This window comes from Schistocerca piceifrons, chromosome X, assembly GCF_021461385.2.
Source record: "Schistocerca piceifrons isolate TAMUIC-IGC-003096 chromosome X, iqSchPice1.1, whole genome shotgun sequence".
NCBI classification, from domain to species: domain Eukaryota; kingdom Metazoa; phylum Arthropoda; class Insecta; order Orthoptera; family Acrididae; genus Schistocerca; species Schistocerca piceifrons.
The window spans coordinates 191,881,808-191,905,375 of NC_060149.1; the positions used below are offsets into that span (position 1 = coordinate 191,881,808).

At 38.0% G+C, this 23,568-nt stretch overlaps 1 protein-coding gene across 1 annotated transcript in view; it reads left to right on the forward strand.

The window, feature by feature from the left end:
* The window catches only part of LOC124721161 (inositol 1,4,5-trisphosphate receptor), a 360,416-nt gene that overhangs the window by 198,982 nt on the left and 137,866 nt on the right, over window positions 1-23,568 (forward strand). Inside the window, exons 22-29 of the mRNA XM_047245990.1 lie at window positions 207-473; window positions 599-799; window positions 2,862-2,977; window positions 3,094-3,229; window positions 12,021-12,278; window positions 12,419-12,539; window positions 15,060-15,202; window positions 15,326-15,513. Coding sequence (XP_047101946.1) covers window positions 207-473; window positions 599-799; window positions 2,862-2,977; window positions 3,094-3,229; window positions 12,021-12,278; window positions 12,419-12,539; window positions 15,060-15,202; window positions 15,326-15,513 — 1,430 coding nt within the window. The remainder of the gene's footprint in view (window positions 1-206; window positions 474-598; window positions 800-2,861; window positions 2,978-3,093; window positions 3,230-12,020; window positions 12,279-12,418; window positions 12,540-15,059; window positions 15,203-15,325; window positions 15,514-23,568) is intronic.

The following is a 23,568-nucleotide window of genomic DNA, read 5'->3' on the forward strand; positions in this document are numbered from 1 at the left end:
ATTGACATCCAAGCATGTCTTCTGGGTGCTTCACTTCTTTTGTCAGGGAGCATAATTGTAGCCCTTTGAACTGTATAAGCAAACAAAACTGCAACAAAGTTTTCTGTGGAGTTTGTTCAAGAGTGTGATTACTTATTAAGTAATTCATTACATCAATCGGCATTACTTTTTAACACAGCTAAAATATGTCAATGTTTCTGTTTTAGATCCTCATTCGAATGAACAAGCTGTGCACTCAGTGTTGTGCAGGTGGTGTGCTGAAACCAAGAAAGCACGAGCAAAGGTTGTTGCGGAATGTAGGTGTCCATACTGTTGTCCTTGACCTCCTCCAGATTCCTTATGACAAAAAAGAGGATGTAAGAATGAATGAACTCATGAGATTGGCACATGAATTTCTGCAGAATTTTTGCCTTGGAAATCAACAGAATCAAGTTCTCCTTCATAAGCATCTTGATCTCTTCTTAAATCCAGGAGTAAGTGAGATTTCAAAATTTATTTATGATGTCACTACCAAAAAGCTTTGTCTGTTTGTTTCTCTGCAAGTGATAAAGACTAGCTTCATTTTTCATGGCATTGGTAATTTAATTTTTTTTTTCAGATATTGGAGGCACAAACAGTATGCAGTATATTTCAAGATAACTCTACTCTTTGTAATGAGGTCAATGAAAAAGTGATACAGCATTTTGTTCACTGCATTGAAACTCATGGTAGACATGTTCAGTATTTAAAATTTTTGCAGACAATTGTTAAAGCAGAAAATCAGTTCATAAGGAAATGTCAAGATATGGTCATGCAAGAGGTAAGTAGTTTGTGTAATATCTGTGTTATTATTGCTGAACTACTTGATACTAACTGCTTTCTACATTGGCTATAAAGAGATAGCTCTACTCCTCCTCACTTTGACCACACATAGTACAGGTTATTTTTTCTCCAGTCCTTAGTCTTTTAAAGTGTACGGAGCCTTGTATTTTTTAATACTATGTAAACTTGTCGATAACACTGCAGCAGTAGCATTCTTCCAGTTTTGTTCCATAATTAATATGATTAGTTTTATCCACTTAAATTCTTCAGATAGTAAGTACTCATCCTTTTTGTCATCAACTAGAGGTGAAACAGTAATTGTAATTACCAACATTGTATTTCATAACCAGCTCTCTGTGAAATATGGATAATTGATTGAATAGTACAAGAAGGCAATGTTGACTTTCTCAAAGGAATGGGGAAAAGAAACGATCAAGAACCAAGTTAATTTAAACAGTTTTAATGTGTTGCTATAACACAAAAAGGCCTAGTTTTATGGAACAGTGCAGGCAGACTATAAATACATCAAAATGGTGACAATTAGGTCAGCATAAAAGTCAAGTATAACCTATCATACAGATGAACAAACCATCTTCAAGGTTGTGGGCCATGTTTTTCACACTGAGAATTGCTTCCGAATCGCAACTGAATTATTGCTCCCCTGAGAAATCCTCTCCACCTGGTAACCCTGCAGTCAAAATTGGCTTGCATTGAGTTATTTTGGCCATACAGTTGGAAAAAAATTGAAAAATTCAACCCACAACAATTAAAAAAAAAAACTACAACAACAATTAAAAAAAAAAAAAAAAACTACAAAGTTATAAAGTTGAACCACGAAAATGATGTTAACAAAACATGTCGCAACCTCATTGGTCAGACACTCTGTATGTCTTTAGACATAAGGACTAAAACACTTCAAAGAACAAGTGATGAGTGATGATGAAATTAGCTGACTGTTTTTAAAGCTGCACATCAAACCAGTTAGTGGGAAAATATATGCTATGAAGAGGAACTTCGTGCTTGTGGATTTGACTGGCAAGAACCCCACACTTGGCTGTTCTGTTTATTTATTGTACATGTAGTAGGAAAATATGTTTTGTTACTCTGTACAATAACCCAAATCCAGATATCGTCAGCTTTAAAACTAAGTGCTAAGTGCTAAGTCAACATGTTGTGCAGCGAACTGTGACAGCTGCTGTACATTATATTTCTTGTACTGATATCATCATAAATTTTTTCAGAGCGTATATTTTGAACCGTGAACTCTGCAATGTTAACTTGTAATGACACTGAACAGTCATTGGTTCTGTAATGACCACCTCTGAGAACCAGGATCCAGCTTTCCATCAACATGGACAGAGAGAAATGATTGAGAATTTTCTACAAATGACAGATAGTAGTTAAATTGCACACTTTCCACATGGCAGCTGGATTTTATGCTAAAAGCTCCATTTGGAAATTGCTGAATTTAGTACAATATGTTGCAGTAACATTGGAATAAAGAGAAAGAATGAGGCATAAATAAGACATGAAAGTAACAAAGTAACAATCATTCTAACTAGTTCTGAAGAATATGTTTGTAAAGACAGCATTATTATGTTACAACTGCAGCTAATCGTTATTTGATTGGATAATAAAGTATACACAAGTATATCATTGCATTCTGAAAGAACTGTGAAATTAATGACACCAATATGAGTTCTTAGTTGATACAAAGTTGTCATCAAAGTTGCAGTTTGTCCTCCTCATGAAGCTTAAATGAAGATTACTAAGCAGCACTTCTATTCAGTCTCGGTGGGGTCAGGGATTTTCACGGCCTCATGATGACTGGGTGTTGTGTGATGTCCTTATGTTAGTTAGGTTTAACTAGTTCTAAGTTCTAGGGGACTGATGACCATAGATGTTAAGTCTCATAGTGCTCAGAGCCATTTGAACCATTTTTGATCTTCTATTCAACCTATTGTATCTGACCTGTCTCGTGTGTGTGTGTGTGTGTGTGTGTGTGTGTGTGTGTGTTCAAAACCAAAATATTTCCATGCTTATTCCTATTTTGTTCCCAGCTTGTGAATGCAGGAGAAGACGTCTTGGTGTTCTACAATGACAAAGCTTCATTTAACAACTTTGTGAAAATGATGAGATCAAAAAGGCACCGCATGGATGAAAGTGGTCCTCTCAGGTAATCCTTGAGTCTCAGCTGTTTTAAGCATTTAGTTTGCTAAATATGTGCTAAATGCAAACCAAAGGAAATGGTGAACTGATAAGCATGTTCACAAGACAATTGACTTTTTTAAGGTATCATGTGGAGTTGGTTAAACTTTTGGCCTGCTGTACAATGGGAAAAAATGTGTACACCGAAATAAAATGTCACAGTTTACTTCCTCTTGATGACATAGTGGCAATGGTGTCACATACTGATTGCATTCCAGAGGTAAGTTTTGTAACTACTGCCTACATCATTCATTTTAAGGACTGTATTTATAAATTAGTTGCTCTTCAGTGTGATTGCATATTTTAACTAGGTGTTCAGCCTCTCTTTATACCTTACAGTCCAATCTAATTGATCTCTGGCAAACATTTGCCTTTAGCGTAAATTTACAAATGTAAATGTGTTAATCATAATGTTAATGTTTTGTTTATTCTCTCTCTCTCTCTCTCTCTCTCTCTCTCTCTCTCTCTCTCTCTCTCTTTATCTATCTATCTATCTATCAATATCTATCTCTCTCATGTTTGAATGTAAATTCTTTATTACTTTGATTTAGGTTCATGACTATTTTTCATCATTTTACCTTTTTCTTTCAGTTTGATTGATGTCCTTTCTTTCTTTCTTGCTGTGAGTATTTAAAATATGTTTCTTTCACAGGCATCCCATCCCAAGACTTTGAAGTAACGAATTGAGGTTTTTGTGTGTCATTAACACCTATTGTGTTGTTGAATTTTATGCAGGCATGTTACATGTGATTCAATTGTATCCACTCCGTTTCCCAGTCCCTCTTCCGTGTCACTTTTTCACCCCTGCTGCTGGTTAATGACAAATTCAAGGTTAAATGTGCAGGGTTACAATTACTGATCTACATGAAATAAAATTGTAATAACTTCTGAATGGTTTGCGTTAGGACGTTCAAACTGGATGGTTGCCTGTAGGGCATGATGGGAATTGTATGGTTTGGTGTAGTGATAAAGCCTACTTTCATTCGGATGGGTTCATCAATAAGCAAAATTGGTGCATTAGGGGACTGAGAATCCACATTTTGCGATCGACAAATCTCTTCACCTTCAACGGGTGACTGTGTGGTGAGCAGTGTTCAGTCACGGAATAATCAGTGACTGCCGAACGGTATGTAAAGGTTTTGGAAGATTATTTCATCCCCATTATCCAATGTGATCCTGATTTTGACAAGATGTGGTTCATTCAAGATGGAGCTTGACCCCATCGAAGCAGGAGAGTGTTTGGTGTCCTGGAGGAGCACTTTCAGGACTGCATTCTGGTTCTGGGGTACCCAGAGGCCACTGGCACGGGCCACAATTGGCCACCATATTCTCTGGATCTGAACACATGCGACTCCTTTTTGTGTGGCTGTATTAAAGACAAGGTGTACAGCAATAACCCCAAAATTGTTGCTGAGCTGAAAACAGCCATTTAGGAGGTTGTTGACAGCATCGATGTTTTGACACTTCAACAGGTCATGCAGAATTTCACTAATTGTCTATACCACATCACTGTAAATGATGGCAGACATATCAAACATGTCACAACATAAATCTGAATCTCTGTAGTGTTGTGAAGTTTACATGTTGAATGAAGTGGGTGCACACCATAGTTTGTAACTAATGTACATTTTTTCTCCCCTCATAAAGTTCAACAATTGTCACCGTGTAAGTAAGTCTTTGAGCATGTTGTCCTTCTCTTCTCTGACCAGAATCCTCCCTCCCATCACTGCGTGTACCAACTCCTTTCCTTCCTATCACTCTTTTACTTACTCTCTACGTAGCAAGCTGTTTTTCCATCCTTCAGTGAATGTGGACTTGGGCTCTGAAATGTGAATTTCTCCCAGTACTAATCTACTAGAGTAGATCTTAAAATCTTAAAAATTTAACTAACAAATGAACAGTAATGATTGTATTTTACAGGAAAACAGTTTTAACTGTAGTATATATTATGTAAGCATTGATTAATTATTTTCTTTAGTGGCAGAGGATGGATTTAATTGAATTAATTTTTGTATCTTGGTGTTTCAATATGTTGAGCTAATAGCATGCTGAATTTTTGTCAGTTGTTGTTTTCAGTACTGATTTTTCTTCATATATACTTTTTCTTTGTGATATTGTTAATAATTTGATTTCTTGGATTGTCCTATAATATCATTTACAGTATATAGGCCATAATTTAAATGCTGATAATGCTCCCTGTGTGTGTGTGTGTGTGTGTGTGTGTGTGTGTGTGTGTGTGTGTGTGTGTGTGTGTGCGCGCGCGCGCGCGCGCGCGCGCGCGCGCGCGGGCGGGCATTATAAGCTGTAGAGACAAATGCCATGCGCTAATTCTTTAGTTTACTGTCATCATAATTGCTATCCTAATCATAACAGAAGTTCAGATGTTTTGATGCACTGTAGTATGCGTGTTTTAACAGCAAATCTGGAGCCTCAAAATTGACAAAAAATTCTAGAAAAAAATATTCTAATAACACTACACGTGTCATCAAAATATTTGAATGAAGCCAGCTCAATATCACCTCATTCTTCACAGTTCTCCAAATGTGAATGCCAAGACAACTTAATAGAATGACCTCACATGTGTGATAAATAGGTTCCAAGCAGGTGAACACTTAACAGTGAGGTAGGCCTGGCTTCAAGAACCCAGTGAAATCACTTTTCTGAGTGTAGGAGACTAAAATATATGAAACATTGTTACCAGTGTATTACACACAAAGCTTTTCTAGTTATATGTCCATAGTAACTGTTTCATTCTCAGCTTTGCCATTCTTTTAATCTGATACATAATGGAGCAGCATTCATTGCATAATATAGTATGAAGAAGTGACATAATGAACCAGTTCATGCAATATTGTAATCTGATTTGTTAATGAGTTAGTATGGTGTTCTTATTAATCATAGGAGTTGCAGAAACCAGCAATGTGCTTTATTATAGCAGACATGGTTCCTTGTGGACATGTAGTTAGGTACATGTTCCAAATATCAGTAGCACAACTTCTTTCAAAACGGTGTTGAGCGAGTCTCCTTATAGTACATGGTTGGTTTGCATGCTGGTTCTTAACAGATTACTATATAGCACACTAGTTTAACCCTCAAGCAGGCGTGCCATTTTTTATAACACGAGCGGACGTGCGGCGCACTTTGTACAGATGAAAAGAATAGGTTTCCTTATGTTACCCAGGTAAGTTATGATCAAAATCATGGTTAAATCTTGGTTTATTTAAACAAGGAGAAGATAAACTTACATAATATGTAACTACTGTTTAATTAAACAATAATGAAATAAATTTTCACTGTACCTCTCTTTTGCCAAGGACAGCTGTTAAAGAGATATTAATGACGCATACGAACCATTAAGCAGTGCAGTTGCATCAGATCTCGGTCAGCTGCTTATTTGATCACTAATTATCTCGTAGACAACTGCCTCAGTGTGGGATTACGTTGCTAGTTCATAACTGGGGCCATTTTTTTGAACTGATCGTAAATTTTTTCTCGCCTAGCTCGCATTATATTTTATATTACTGATGATCACTTGGACGTACGCTGACACAATTTGTCGCTGTGTTACCTGAAGCAATACAGAAGGAATAGGTATAGGTTTGGAGTTGTGAAACAAAAATGGAACTGCACAAAACCATTATATTTTTGGTTGGCGCACTTCATACACAGGTGCACCCGCATGAGGGTTAAATTTAATGAAGTAAAGATACTGTGCTATCTGTTTTTCATTAAATATTTGTCTGTGGCCTAAAAAGGTTGCAGGTATCTTCTGCGACCTAAGCAAAGCATTTGTTCAGTGAATCAGTCCATGCTGCTCCATAAATTAGAGAGATATGGGATCAGCGGGAGTGCCCTCCAGTGGCTGACCTCATATTTGACAAACAGGAAGCAAAGAGTTATAATAACGTCTAACTCTGAAAATTTCTCATCAAAATGGGAAACTATCTCACTAGGTGTTCCCCAGGGCTCGGTTTTGGGACAAATTCTCTTCCTGTTTTATACAAGGTGTTACAAAAAGGTACGGCCAAACTTTCAGGAAACATTCCTCACACACAAATAAAAAAAAGATGTTATGTGGACATGGGTCCGGAAACGCTTAATTTCCATGTTAGAGCTCATTTTAGTTTCATCCACCTACGCTCAATGGAGCACATTATCATGATTTCATATGGGATACTCTACCTGTGCTGCTAGAACATGTGCCTTTACGAGTACGACACAACATGTGGTTCATGCGCGATGGAGCTCCTGCACATTTCAGTCGAAGTGTTCATATGCTTCTCAACAACAGATTCCGTGACCGATGGATTGGTAGAGGCGGACCAATTCCATGGCCTCCACGCTCTCCTGACCTCAACCCTCTTGACTTTCATTTATGGGGGCATTTGAAAGCTCTTGTCTACGCAACCCCGGTACCAAATGTAGAGACTCTTTGTGCTCATATTGTGGACGGCTGTGATACAATACGCCATTCTCCGGGGCTGCATCAGCGCATCAGGGATTCCATGTGACGGAGGGTGGATGCATGTATCCTCGCTAACGGAGGACATTTTGAACATTTCCTGTAACAAAGTGTTTGAAGTCACGCTGGTACGTTCTGTTGCTGTGTGTTTCCATTCCATGATTAATGTGATTTGAAGAGAAGCAATAAAATGAGCTCTAACATGGAAAGTAAGCGTTTCCGGACACATGTCCACATAACATATTTTCTTTCTTTGTGTGTGAGGAATGTTTCCTGAAAGTTTGGCCGTACCTTTTATAACACCCTGTATAAATAATTTACCCTTAAACATCAATGCAAAGTCAGTCCTATTTGCAGATGACACTTCAGTGCTGATTGAAAAATATAGCTCTGCAGAAATCACTGACTGTGTTGTAAACATATTGGATTCTCTGGAAGCCTAGTTTCAATTAAATGGTCTGAAACTAAACATTACAAAAACACAACTCATACAATTCAAAACAAAACAATCTAAACCAAGTGAGATTTATGTCCTACGTAAAAATGAGAAGATAGAACCAGGAAGCTCAGTGAAATTCTTAGGACTAAACTTGGATGAAAACTTAAGCTGGCAGGCACACTCAGAATATTTAGTTAACAAACTAAATAGCCTTTCTTTTGTAATGGGAATGTTACATGATGTAATAGACATGGACAAATGAAAAATTGTTTACCATAGTTGCTTCGAATCTGTCATCAGATATGACATAATTTTTTGGGGTAATTCAAGTTATACGGTACAGATATTAAAACATCAAAAAAGAATCATTAGGAAGATGTGTGCCACACATCTAAGAATCTCGTGTCATCCATTGTTCAAAAAACTAAATATTTTATCTGTCCCGTCACTATACATATTTTGAATACATACATATATACATATATTGAAAATTCAGGAAAATTCAGTTTGGTGGTATTATTATATGGAGGCTTAAATGCAAGCTTGAATTTATCTTTTTGTTCCCTGACAATATGATTGAAAGGATAGATGGCTATTCACAATATAGTGGAAATGTTGCTTCACAGACAGGCACAAGAAGAAGACTGCTAATCAATAAGCTTTTGGCCAAAAATCCTTCTTCTGAATTGGACAACACACACACACACACACACACACACACAGAGAGAGAGAGAGAGAGAGAGAGAGAGAGAGAGAGAGAAATGCAAATCTCACATACATAACCACTGTTTCTGGGTGCCAGTGTGTGTGTGTGTGTGTGTGTGTGTGTGTGTGTTTTCTAATTCAGAAGAATGCTTTCTGGCTGAAAGCTTACTTGTGTACCAGTCATTTTGTTGTGTCTCTCTGCGACTTAGCATCTCCGCTATACGGTGCATAGCAACTATCCTTTTCATAATATTGTCATATTATATCTTGGATTTCCATTGCTTGATTTAATCTACCCTTTTAGTAATATTGTCAAACACCACATGTATTACCTGCTGTTGAAGATGGCTGAACACATTTGTGGTGTGCATTTGGAAGATTTACAGTGCAATACACCATGATGCAAAATGCCGGTCTTGTGTTGTCTACCACAGGAGTTGTATAGAGCATCTCCATGATACTTTCATGCTTATTAAGTGGACCTGTGGTGGAAAGCTTTGCATTTCTTTTGGATTTTCTCTATTTTGTCTTTCTGTCCTATCTAGTACAGGTTGTAGAACAAAAAGCAATATTCAATGAAAGGAAGGTTTTTAAGCTACCTCCTGTGTGAGTTGACTACACTTCCTCATGATTCTTCCAATTAATTTCAGTTTCATGTCTGGCTTACCTACAACTAGTTTTATGTTATTATTCCACTTCAGATTGATCCATAGACTTAAGTCTAGATGTTTAATGAATTTGACTGCTCCAGAGAGTGTTCAGCAATTGTGTGTTCATAGAATAACTGGTCTTTCTGCCTGTTTTTACAAAATATGTTACATTTGCTTAGTTTGAGGGTGAACTGTATCCCTCTAAAATATGTTGATCCTCTGTAACTCTTCTTGCATTTTGCTGCAATTTTCTGCCATTGTGAGTTCTCTGTATACAGCAAGATCATCCATGAGCAGCCACATGGAGCCTTCTGATGTTATCCATAAGGTCATTTTATGTATACTGTGAGTGGTAATGACCCTGTAACAGTCCCTCAGGGTACATCTGAAGATTTTTCTCCGTTAGGAATAAATTTGCTTGGAACTTTCAGTCTAATTATAAAGCATGTTTGTTATTTCATCTACTCCTGTTTTGTTCAGTAGGCAAGGCTAAAGAACTGTCTTAAACACCTTCCAGATGTCAAGGAACATAGCATCAACCTGGGCTCTTGGTATTTGCAGCCTTCTGGATCTAATGATGGAAGAAAATGAACTGGGATTCACTGTTTGCAGAAATCATGTCGATTCCTACAGAGGAGACTTTTAGTGTTTGTAAAATGGGAATGATCTGCACATTTTCCAGTTGCCTTTTCTCGAATGATTTGTTTTGGTTTATTTTCTATCCCACATTCACTTATTTCGACATCTATCATTCTTGATGTTCTTGTGACAGTTGGAAGCAGTAACTGCAGCATGATATTCCTCAGTGAAACGATTTTGCAGAAAAGAATAAAGTATTTCTGCCTTCTCTTCTGTCCCCAGCATTCCATTTGAACTTCATTGACTTGCAAATTGTCAAAGCAGCATCAAATAGAATGACTTGCACCACGCACCCTTTCTGGAATCCTCCATTATGATGCCATTAGAGTCTGCTAATGTCTTGACAGATGGCTTTTTTTACTAATTTAACATAAGATCAAATCTTTTTAGGATTTTCTCTCAGATCTGTGACAGAATTTTATTTCAAAATTGTGTACTAATCATCTCAGAAGGTCAACATCGTTCAAAAGAGTATTAAAATTTTCAGTTTTGTTTGTGTCCCTGTTGATCCCATAAGGCTTCAGCTTTATGGTGATTTGTTATCTTTACTCCTTCCATTATTTATGTTCCATCCATGATTTTCCATTGCAATATTTAGAATGACAATCAGTACTTAAGAATTATTGTTTGAATATTTGTTGAGTGAATTACCTCCTTCATAGGTAAATTACATTTACTTAGGATTCTTTTAATGAATCTCAGCCCAGAATCTGCCTTTCCTGCAACTAGTTTTATGTAATATTTCCACCTTAAATTGTCATAAGTGTGTGCCCTTCAATATTTTACTGGTTTGACTCTGATCATTGACTGATCACCAATGGTTGTATGAATCGATAATGAGTCTTTTTACCTATGTCTACACAATGTGTTAGATTTGTTTATAGTGAGCTTCAGCTGCCAATCTCTTCTCCAATCACTGATCCTTTGCAGGTCATCTTTGCACTACAATTTTCTGGCATTGGAACTCCCTCATAAACAATTGCACTTTCTACAGCAGCCTTGTGTGGGTCCCAACACAATGCACCACATCATTTATATGTATTGTAATTAGTGGTGATCCTATTAGAATTTCTTGGGCTTCACCGAAATTACTTTCAAATCTGATGATTTCTCCCACTGGAGAATGACATACAGAAAATTACGTTATAAGATGTCTTCAATACAGTTACTTAGCAGGCCGAATATTCCAAATGTTCATATGTTGTTCACTTGGCAGCAGTGTGGAACTGGAAATTAGAGAACACATGTCAACTTGTGCACCATTATCTGCTTCATTATGAATCTTTGAAGAAATGAAGCAGGCTTAGTCAAATGACTCTGCTTGTGTAACCCATGTTGATTCCTTTAGAGAAGGTATTCAGTCTTGGTGCCCTGATTAGTATTTCCTGCCTTATTAAGTTCTTGTACTTCTGCTCAAATCCTTCGTAAATATTGACATGTTAAACTAAACACCCTTGAGTTCCTCGCATTACTAATTACTGATAAAGATTAGGAAATGTTCATATTAGACATATAAAATTAAGTGGCTTAGCAATTTAATAGAACAGTATAACATTCTCTTTAACCTTCCACAAAAATGAACTGCATTTCTTATCACTTTAAGCAATACTAACACAGTAATGAAAGCATTGTAATACTGCTTATATAGATGGAAGCTGAAAGTAGCTTCATCAGTACGATAGTGGTGACTTCAGTTTTCTGTAAATATCAGTAAGTAGAATCCAAGAATGGAATTAACAAATACAAATTCATGATGGTGAATTATTCACAATTTCATATTACTCTTCAGATGTGAGCAGAGCCTCTTCAAAGATTCTCACATCCTCGAATAAAAAAACTTGCTATTAATTGTTAGGAACATGTTACTATTGAATGCAATGAGTTTTCATAATGTTCCAGTATTGTTTTCATAAAATTCTCATTGCTGTTTATTTATTCCAGATAAGGCATATTTAATCTAGGAGACTGTACTCATTATAAGTAGATTTCAGCCTGTGGTTAATGCAAATTGTTGTTTACTCAACACCCCTAAAAGAAATAAAAGTGTGGGGAAATAATTTGTTTTCATAATCCTCATTTGTAAACTAAGACTAACAATTTATTGTATACTTTTCAGGTAAAGGAAGCATATATTAACTTCTTAAACCATTGCTATATTGATACGGAAGTTGAGATGAAGGAAATTTATACATCCAACCACATGTGGTCTCTTTTTGAGAAGAGCTTCCTGGTAGATATGGGAATTGTTGCAAATTCAACACATGATCGAAAACATGCTGATACAGCTTTGGAAAACTATGTCATCAACAGTGTTATGAACATTATAACGACTTTTTTTAACACTCCATTTTCAGACCAGAGTACAACTGTTCAGGTAAATAGTTTTATATACTCTTCTTAGCTTCAGCTGTCAATTTTTGTAATGTGTTCTTGGCTTGACTTCACATTACAATATAAAATGTGCTTGCTGTCAAAAAATTGCCAAGAAGTATATTTGGCTTATTTTACTTGCAGACAAGACAACCTATTTTTGTGCAGCTTCTTCAAGCAGCATTCCGGATATCTCAGTGCACATGGCTGAATGCAGCACAGAGATTTAATGTTGAAAATTGCATTCGTACTTTGTCAGAAGTGGGTAAGAACCTCTGTTATAGACAGTTGTGGGCATCATAATACTTCTATACAAAGTAGTATAGTCAATGTATTACTATCATTCCTTATGTTTAGCAAAGTACTCAGCATAAACTAAGTCTTAATATTGTTATTTCTGCCAGTCACTAAATTTTGTTTCCCCATGTTATATTATACCCATCTGCATTGTAGATTTAAAATTAAGATGAGGAAGAAAGATGTAGTGGAGCAACATCATTGTTGTTAAGTGAGCACAGTTACTTCATTTTACCAGATACATTTAAAGGAATGATTGGTATAAATAATTCATTGTTAGAAATGAGAAAGATGAGAAAGACAGAATTGATGATAAGCAATGTGGACACACTCCATGTACATAAGAAAATAGCTAGAGGAAAGTGTTGCAGTACTTAAAAAAACTTTGAGTAGATGGTAATAAAATGGAGAACAAAAAATAATGAAAGTGGCACCAGTAAACACCACAGTTTCAGCATATACAGATATCAGAATTGTAATATGGACATAAATGGATGCCCAAGTAATAGTTCAGTTACATGTAGCATTTGTAGTATTACTGTTCTGGAACCAGACTACAGATGGTAAGCATCTACCATATTGACTATTTGCTATTCATTAGGATATTTTGTTTTCAGTGTCCAGTCGTTACCACTGCAGCAAAAAGTAGAATACATATCAGAGTTGTGCTGCCATAATAGAAAATAATTATCTGTGATAATATTCAGGACATAATTAACTTCTATGGTCACTGTACAAATTGTCATTTAGCATGACATACTTTTGATAACTATTGGTGACACCTCTCTCCGTAACAGAAATTTTCAGTATTACAGTTTTTATTGTTATCGTATGACCTTATATTTTATAAAGCAAGCAGAAGGACATTTTCAGTATTAACTTGTACTATACTGGATTCTTGGTGTGAAATATTGCACATTCACATGTATAGATTTTATATGATGACATTTACAGGACATATAACTTGGATGTTATGATGATGTTTACAAGATATATAATTTATGGAGTTTTTGCTGTTGGAATCATACACTGAAATGCCAAAGAAACTGGTATATGCATGCGTATTCAATTATAGAGAGATGTAAACAGGCGAAATACAGCGCTGCGATTGGCAGTGCCTACATAAGACAACAAGTGTCTGGCGCAGTTGTTAGATCAGTTACTACTGCTACAATGGCAGGTGGTCAAGACGTGAGTGAGTGTGTGTGTTACAGTCGGTGCACGAGTGATGGTACGTAGCATCTCTGAGGTAACGATGAAGTGGGGATTTTTCCCATACAGCCATTTCACAAGTGTACCATTAATATCAGGAACCCAGTAAAACATCAAATCTCTGACGTTGCTGCGGCCGGAAAAAGATCCTGCAAGAACTGGACCAACAATGACTGAAGAGAATCATTAAGTGTGACAAAGTGCAACAATTTCGCAGATTGCTGCAGATTTCAATGCTGGGCCATCAAAAAGTGTCAGTGTGTGAGCCATTCAGTGAAACATCAGTGATATGGACTTTCGGAGCCAAAGACACATTCGTGTATTCTTGATGACTGCACGACACGAGGCTTTATGCTTCGCCTCTTGAATCCATGGACCGTGCATGTCAGCAGGGACTGTTCGAGCTAGTGGAGGCTCTGTTATGGTGTGGGGCATGTGTAGTTGGAGTGCCATGGGGCACCTGATATGTCTAGATACGACTCCGACAGGTGACATGTACGTAAGCATCCTGACTGATTACCTGCATGCATTCATGTCCATTGTGCATTCTGACAGACTTGGACAATGCCGCAGGACAATGCAACACACCACACGTCCAGAATTGCTACAGAGTCGCTCCAGGAACACTCGTCTGAGTTTAAACAGTTCCACTGGCCACCAAACTCCCCATACATGAACATTATTGAGCATATATAGGATGCCGTGCAACATACTGTTCAGAAGAGATCTCCACCCCCTCATACTCTAACGGATTTGTGGACATCTCTGCAGGTGTCAATTCACTCCAGCACTACTTCAGACATTGGTCGAGTCCATGCCATGTCGTGTTGCAGCAAATGTGTTCGTGGGGTCCCTACACGATATTAGGCAGGTGTACAAGTTTCTTTGGCTCTTCATTGTATGTTTAGGTAAACTAGATTTAATGTCTATTTCACTCAGTGCTGGCAGCAAAGAAGTTGATTGTTGCTTCTGTAAACATCTTCTTGATCATGATCACTTAGTGAACACTAGTCACATTCATGACAGTGTCAATATTGAACTGTCTTTGTGTTGCATCTTTAAAAACTACTTCAGAGGTGTTTATCAAGGAATTCCAGTTCTAATGACTCTATTTTTGATGAAATATTAAACAGTAATTGTATTCTCTTACTATCAGATTTAATAGCAAAAAACTGTAGTTTCAGAATCTGCCTCACTGATAAAGTCTTACATGAAGGTAAGAAATTATTCATTTTTGTCAAGACAATACCTGAAACCTGTATCTTCTTTTCTACAGCTAAAGGAAGAGGAATAGCTATTCCATCTGACCTTGAAAGCCAAGTTTTGTCCATGTTCAACAAAGCAGCAATGTTATCGAGACAGACTAGCAAATGGTTGCAGGCTGCAAAAACACCAAAAATGGAACGTTCACAGTCTCAGGTACCAGAGAGAATAATAATTATGAATTATAGTTTAGTAGTTTGATTTTCACTATACGATATTGTTATCCATAGATTGAAAAGTTCTTTTTTCCACTCGAGTAATTGTTTGACTTTGTTTCAGCTAATGCGGCTCGATCGTAGCATTATAGAAGGGCTACAAGACATTGTGTCGCTTTTAGAAGATCAATTGAAACCACTGGTTCAGTCAGAGTTATCACTTCTAGTTGATATTCTTTATAGACCAGAACTGCTGTTTCCTGCAGATACTGAAGCTAGGAAGCGATGTGAGAATGGTGGCTTTATTAGAAGGTATCAAACAATAATTGCTTGCCAAAGATTCTGAAATCACCAGTTTTGTACAAGTGTAGAGTTACTCAGTTTTCATCGTGTATGGATATACTACAATACCTGTTCCATGTAGTGTTCAATAAGAGCTCTGTGGGGAATGGAAAATATTACTTCAACTCCCTAACTGCTCCAACCTTTACATTGTGTTACCTGTAGATTTTGAACTCGGAACTGATGTTCAATTTTGAGCTATGTGATGCAGTGCAAAACAGTTGTAACATAAAGTACTCAAGTGCCCCTACCGAACAACTTAGCTGGAGTGAAATGGTCCCTACTGCAGTCTCTTTTCCTTCTTGAGTGCACTTACTACAGTAGATATGACACTAGAGAAAATATCCTACTGTCTCCATACCAACATAAGAAACAAGAATTTTTGAATTATTTAGGAATAAAGAGATGACTCACCGAAAGGCAGAAGTGCTGCGATGTCAACAGACCCACAAACAAAAGGTACAGACCTTTGCCAGCTTTTGGAATGAAATTCCTTTCTCAAGCTGTCGGAGAAATGTACACACAAACACACATTCTCTCCCATCCACTTCACTTAGTCCTTCTCCACCCATTTACTGAGCAAGATGGTGCAATGGCTAGCACACTGGACTCGCATTCGGGAGGATGACAGTTCAGTCCCGCGTCTGGCCATCCTGATTTAGGTTTTCCATGATTTCCCTAAATCGCTCCAGGCAAATGCCGGGATGGTTCCTTTGAAAGGGCCGGGCCGACTTCCTTCCCTGTCCTTCCCTAATCCAGTGAGACCGATGACCTCGCTGCCTGGTCTCCTTCCCCGAACAACCCAACCTCCACCCACTGTGCCACCTTCCTGGATGTCCATCTCCTTCTCTCAGATGACTCCTTTAACACCTCAGCCATCAGACCCGCCATTCACCAACAGTACCTGTACTTTGTCAGCTGCCACCAGTGGCAGATGCATCTGCAGTGATGAGAACTCCCTCGCCCAGTATGCTGAAGGCCTCACAAAGGCCTTTTGCAGAGAGGCAAAACCCCCCAGACCTAATACAGAGACAGATATCCCATGCCATATCCCCACGCACACCTGATTCTCACATCCATCCCAAGAACCAGCCACAAAGAAGTGACACCCTTGTCACCCAATACCACCCAGGTCTGGAATGACTGGACCATGTCCTTTGTCAGAACTTTGATTATCCGTCACCATGCCCTGAAATGAGGGACATCCTACTCAAGGTACTTTCATTCCCTCCCAAAGTGGTGTTCTGCTGCCCACCCAACCTCCACAACATCCTAGTCCATCCCCATGCCATTCCCACTCATAATCCCTTGCCACAGGGATCATACCATTATGGAAGACCCAGATGCAAGAGCTGCCCTAATCATCCACCCAGCACCTCCTACTCCAGTCCCATCACAGGCTTATCTTACCCCATTGGATACCGGGCCACATGTGAAACGAGCAATGTTATATACCAGCTCTGCTGCAGCCACTGCACAATGTTTTACGTTGGGATGACAACCAAGCAGCTGTCAACCAGAATAAATAGCAACCGCCAGACTGTTGCCAAAAACGATGTGGACCACACAGTGGCACAACATGCAGCAGAGCACAACATGCAAGATTTCAGTGGCTGCTCCACAACCCCTGACATCTGGCTCTTCCCCACCAGAACCAGCTTTTCTGAGCTGCGCATTCGGCAACTATCCTTGCAGCACAGCCTTTGCTCCTGTAACCACCCTGGCCTACACCTAAGGTAACTCACTGTCCCCCCCCCCCCCCCCCCCCCCCAGTATTTTGTGTGTGTGTGTGTGTGTGTGTGTGTGTGTGTGTAGGTACAGGTACATGTACATGTGCAAGTTTCTCCTACAGCTTGAGAAAGGAATTTCATTCCGACTGCTAGCAAAGCTCTGCACCTTTTGTTTGTGTGTCTGTTGGCGACACAATGCTTCTGCCTTTTGGTGAGTCAACTCTTTATTTCTAAATACTTCATTATTCTCAACCAGAAAGAAGAATTTTTGTTCACTTTATGTCAATTCTTTCATTTTTACCTCATTACACATAAATGGTTGTATGCAGTTAAATGCTTATTGTGTTATTCAATTTTCATGGGTGGCTTCGCTGAAGCTGGTATTAAAATTACTGGGGAAGTTAATTTTATAGATACTAATATAGATCACAAACTGCCTGATAGCTTCTGTCGTGGGCATAGATTGAAATCGTTGTGGGTCCAGTAACAACATACAATTGCAGGGCCAAACATATGGTTTTCAACTTTCACCAATCAGAATTTATTCTTCTTCATTTGATGAAGTGGAAGATCTGCCACATATCTGTGAATCCAGCTTTTTTGGGCCACTGTTTGTTTGCTTAAAGACAAAAGGTGATTCCAACATAAATAAGGAAAGTGTCAGAGGAGATGACACAATTCAAGGTTTAAGTAAGAAAATGCACTAAGAATCTTAAGTTGAGGATAAGACAGCAGGGTGCCTTAATCAGTTCCATACTTGTCGATAAATGTTTTGCCTTTATAGAGCGAATGTTCAAAAAGATTAAGGGAGATTACAGTAACACTTTTTTGGGTTGTTCATAAGGAGCATTTTAGAGTCCACGTACATCAACTTCTGATCTGGGTCTTACATAGAAACAAGATTTTTTCATCTGTCAGCGGACAATTGGTGTGTGCTGCAGACCCTATCTGATAAATATTGAGTACTGAAAGCACCAGCAATCCTGTTGTGCTTCCTTGGGGGGACACCCAATGTTAGCTTTATTTTTGTTATACATTTTGTATCCACTCTTAACAGTTGGGTACTTCCAGTCAAATATTCTACATGGTAACCACATATTTGTGATGATACTACATGTGGTTACATCTTGGCTATTAGACAGCCAAGTGATACTACACAACACACCTTTCATAAATCTAGGAAAACACACACTACCTCTTCAACTGTGATTACAATTTCAAACAGTGGAAACTGCAGTTTATTATATCAACAATGTAAGGCAAGAGAGAGATTGTTACTCACCGTAAAGATGATGCATTGAGTTACAGACAGGCACAAGGAAAAGACTTTTACATAATTAACTTTTGGCCAAAGCCTTCTTCAGGAAAAGAAACCACACACACACACACACACACACACACACACACACACACACAGAAGCAAGCACACCTCGCACACACAATTCTGGTCCGAGCTGCCGGAGATGGATGTCATGTGTGCATGACGTGTTTTCTTGTGTGAAGAGTGTGTGTGTGTGTGTGTGTGTGTGTGGTGTGTGTGTGTGTGTGTTTTTCCTTTTCTGAAGAAGACTTTGGCCAAAAGTTAATTGTGTAACAGTCTTTTCATTGTACCTGTTTGCAACTCAACGTATCCTCTTTATAGTGAGTTGGAATGTATGCTTTTTCTTTATATTGTTGTGATTACAATTTGCTTCATATTGTGTCTAAAAAAGAGCAGATTTTAGCCAGGAAATAGGGAAGTTTCACAGCATATTCAATCTCAAATATAATAGAAATTTCAACAGATCCTGGCACTGATGGTTGTGAATATGAAAAAAAATGAATGCACATAATCAGTGTATCTATTATCTTTCTTCTTATTTTCTCTTCTGTTCTTTTCTTGCGTTGGTACCAACTTTTACTGTTCATCAATGCATCTCATTTCAGTTATTTCTGACTTTAGAGTGTCATTTGTATCTTGTAAATTCTTCTACAGCTTTTGAGTGTTGTGTAAGGATTTCCCACCTACCCCATAACCTAACAGTATGTCCTGCACACATGCATTGTGGATAGATGTTGCTATACCAAGTTATATACGAAGTTATTTTTCGTACTATATGAGGAATGAAAAGTAAAATTATTAATTACAGGTATGACTACAGGCACTCTCAGTACTCAATTCATTCCTACAAGAATCATAAAAACCACATCTGTGATTACTTTGTGATGTAGTGTCTCCAAACTGATTATAAGCTTGCAATATTACAAAAATTTACATACATGCAGAGTAAAGTACACTACTGGCCATTAAAATTTCTACACCAAGAAGAAATGCAGATGATAAACAGGTATTCATTGGACAAATATATTATACTAGAACTAACATGTGATTATATTTTCACGCAATTTGGGTGCATAGATCCTGAGAAATCAGTACCCAGATCAACCACCTCTGGCCATAATAACGGCCTTGATACACCTGGGCATTGAGTCAAACAGAGCTTGGATGGCGGGTACAGGTACAGCTGCCCATGCAACTTCAACACGATACCACAGTTCATCAAGAGTAGTGACTGGCGTATTGTGACGAGCCAGTTGCTCGGCCACCATTGACCAGACATTTTCAATTGGTAAGAGATCTGGAGAATGTGCTGGCCAGGGTGGCAGTCGAACATTTTCTGTATCCAGAAAGGCCCGTACAGGACCTGCAACATGTGGTCGTGCATTATCCTACTGAAATGTAGGGTTTTTGCAGGGATCGAATGAAGGGTAGAGCCACGGGTCTTAACACATCTGAAATGTAACGTCCACTGTTCAAAGTGCCGTCAATGCGAACAAGAGGTGACCGAGGCGTGTAACCAATGGCACCCCATACCATCACGCCAGGTGATACGCCAGTATGGCGATGGCGAATAGACGCTTCCAATGTGCGTTCACCACGATGTCGCCAAACACGGATGCGACCATCATGATGCTGTAAACAGAACCTGGATTCATCCAAAAAAATGATGTTTTGCCATTTGTGCACCCAGGTTCGCCATTGAGTACACCATCGCAGGGGCTCCTGTCTGTGATGCAGCATCAAGGGTAACCGCAGCCATGGTCTCCGAGCTGATAGTCCATGCTGCTGCAAATGTTGTCGAACTGTTTGTGCAGATGGTTGTTGTCTTGCAAACGTCTCCATCTGTTGACTCAGGGATCAAGACGTGGCTGCACGATCCGTTACAGCCATGCAGATAAGATGCCTGTCATCTCGACTGCTAGTGATACGAGGCCATTGGGATCCAGCACGGCGTTCCGTATTACCCTCCTGAACCCACCGATTCCATATTCTGCTGACAGTCATTGGATCTCAACCAAAGCGAGCAGCAATGTCGCGATACGATAAACCGCAATCACAATAGGCTACAATCCGACCTTTATCAAAGTCGGAAACATGATGTTACGCATTTCTCCTCCTTACACGAGGCATCACAACAATGTTTCACCAGGCAATGCTGGTCAACTGCTGTTTGTGTATGAGAAATCGGTTGTAAACTTTCCTCATGTCAGCACGTTGTAGGTGTCACCACCGGCACCAACCTTGTGTGAATGCTCTTAAAAGCTAATCATTTGCATATCACAGCATCTTCTTTCTGTTGATTAAATTTCGCATCTGTAGCATGTCATCTTCATGGTGTAGCAATTTTAATGGCCAGTAGTGTAGATTAGATTAGATTTACTTTCACTCCAATTGATCCGTAGTGCGGAGGTCCTCCAGGATGTGGAACATGTCAGAAAAATAATAATACACGACAAATATTTATGACTGAAACAAATAAGCTAATGTACCTTTCACAGGTCCCAAGTGGAATGATCATAATTTTTTTAATGAACACTATATGAAAGAATCATTTTACAAACACTCATTTACTAAATTAAAAAAAAAAGTTTTATTTATTTATAAGGTAATAAACATATAATAGAACTACTACAATACTTATTTACATTGAACACATTACTGCACTGAAATTTTGCAGAAGTTAGATTGTACTTAAACACACACGTGTCCCCCCCCCCCCCCCCCCCCCCACACACACACAATATCAATTGGTTCTACTGAGAAATTCATCAGTGGAGTAGAAGGAGTTGGCCACCAATAAATCCTTTAGGCTTCTCTTAAACTGAATTTTATTGGTTGTTAAGCTTTTTATGGCTGCTGTCAAGTTATTGAAAATGTATGTTCCTGAATAATGCACACCTTTTTGTACAAAAGTAACTGACTGTACATCCTTGTGAAGATTATTCTTATTTCTAGTATTGATTCCATGAATTGAGCTGTTTATTTGAAAAAGTGATGTATTTTTAGTGACAAATTTCAGTAAGGGCATAAATATATTGGGAAGCAGTTGTTACTATCCCTAGATCCCTAAACAGGCTTCTGCAAGATGTTCTTGAGTTCACACCACATATAACTCTTATTGCACGTTTTTGTGCCCAGAAAACTTTAGCTTGGTTTGATGAAGTACCCCAAAAAGTAATCCCATATGACATTATGGAATGAAAGTAAGCATAGTATGCCAGCTTTTTAATTTTTATATCCCCTATGTCTGACACAATTCGCATTGCAAATAGAGATTTGTTAAGATGCTTCAGCAGTTCTGTGGTGTGCTCCTCCCAGTTGAATTTATTCTCAAGCTGTAATACCAAGAATTTAACACTGTCCACTTCTCCTATCTGCTTGTCATCGTATGTTAGGCATATACTCGTGGGACGTCCCTTACAAGTTCTGAACTGCATGTAGTGTGTTTTTTCAAAGTTTAGTGACAAAGAATTGGCTAGGAACCAGTGATTAATGTCCACAAATATTTTATTAGCCAATTTGTCTAAGACTACACTTGATTTGCTATTTATTTCAATGTTTGTATCATCAGCAAACAAAACAAACTTGGCATCCGGTAATGTTACTGATGATAGGTCATTGATATACACAAGAAGAACTAAGTGCCCTAAGATGGAACCTTGTGGGACCCCACATGTAATTAGTTCCCAGTTGGAATACATCTCTCTTTCCTAATAATGCCCTTTTTTTCCTGCCAGAGATATACGATTTGAACCATTTTGCAGCATTTCCTGTTACACCATAATATTCTAATTTACTTAAAAGGATATTGTGATTTACACAGTCAAATGCCTTTGACAGATCACAAAATATACCAGTTGCCTGCAATTTTTTGTCTAATGAATGAATTACGTTTTCACTGTAAGTGTATATAGCCTTCTCAATATCAGAACCCTTTAGAAATCCAAACTGTGACTTTGACATTATGTTATTTGTGATAAGATTGTTATAAAGCCAATTGTCCATTACCTTTTCTAAAAATTTTGAGAATGTTGGCAAAAGTGAAATTGGATGGAAATTTGATGCTATTTCTTTATCTCCCTTCTTAAACAGTGGCTTAACTTCAGCATATTTCAACCATTCAGGAAATATTCCACTGATAAATGACTGGTTATACAGATAGCTTAATATGTTGATTAACTCAGAATCACATTCTTTAATTAACTTTGTTGATATTTCATCATACCCACTAGATATTTTTGATTTTAAAGATTTTATGGTGGACATTACTTTTGCTTGGGTAGTGATGGTCAAATTCATGTTATGGAAGTTACTTGAAATGTTTGGTCTGAGGTATTCCATAACAGCATCTACAGAACCTGACAACCCCATCTCTTCAGTAACAGTTAGAAAATGTTTGTTAAAAAGTTCTGCAACACTATACACATTTGTCATCCATGTATCATTTACTCTTAATGCTATTTGTCCCTCTTCATGTCTGGTTCTACTAGTCTCCTCCTTCTCTATATCCCATATTGTCTTTATTTTGTTATCTGATATAATTGTAATATATTTGCTTTGATGTCCGTATTACAGTCTTTAATATTTTGCAATATTTCTTGTAGTGTGCTATGGCATCAACATCAAAACTGTTTTGAATTGGCAGATATAGTTTTCTTTTTGTTTTACAAGATATCTCTATTCCTTGAGTAATCCATGGCTTCTTTGTAGACTTTGCTCTAACCTTGGTTATTTTTGGGGAAAACAGTGTTCAAATAAGGTAAGCACTTTATGAGCAAAAGTGTTATATTTTTCATTCATGCCATGAGCACTGTAAATGTCACTCTAGTGAATGTCTGTGAGGAGTATCCCAAAATAATCCATTTTTGGCTTATTGATTACCCTCTTGAGCTCAGATTTAACAGATTTGGTTTTGTAGTATAATTTTGTTCATTGGACTTTTCTATAAAGATATTATCAATGGTTGTTTGTGAG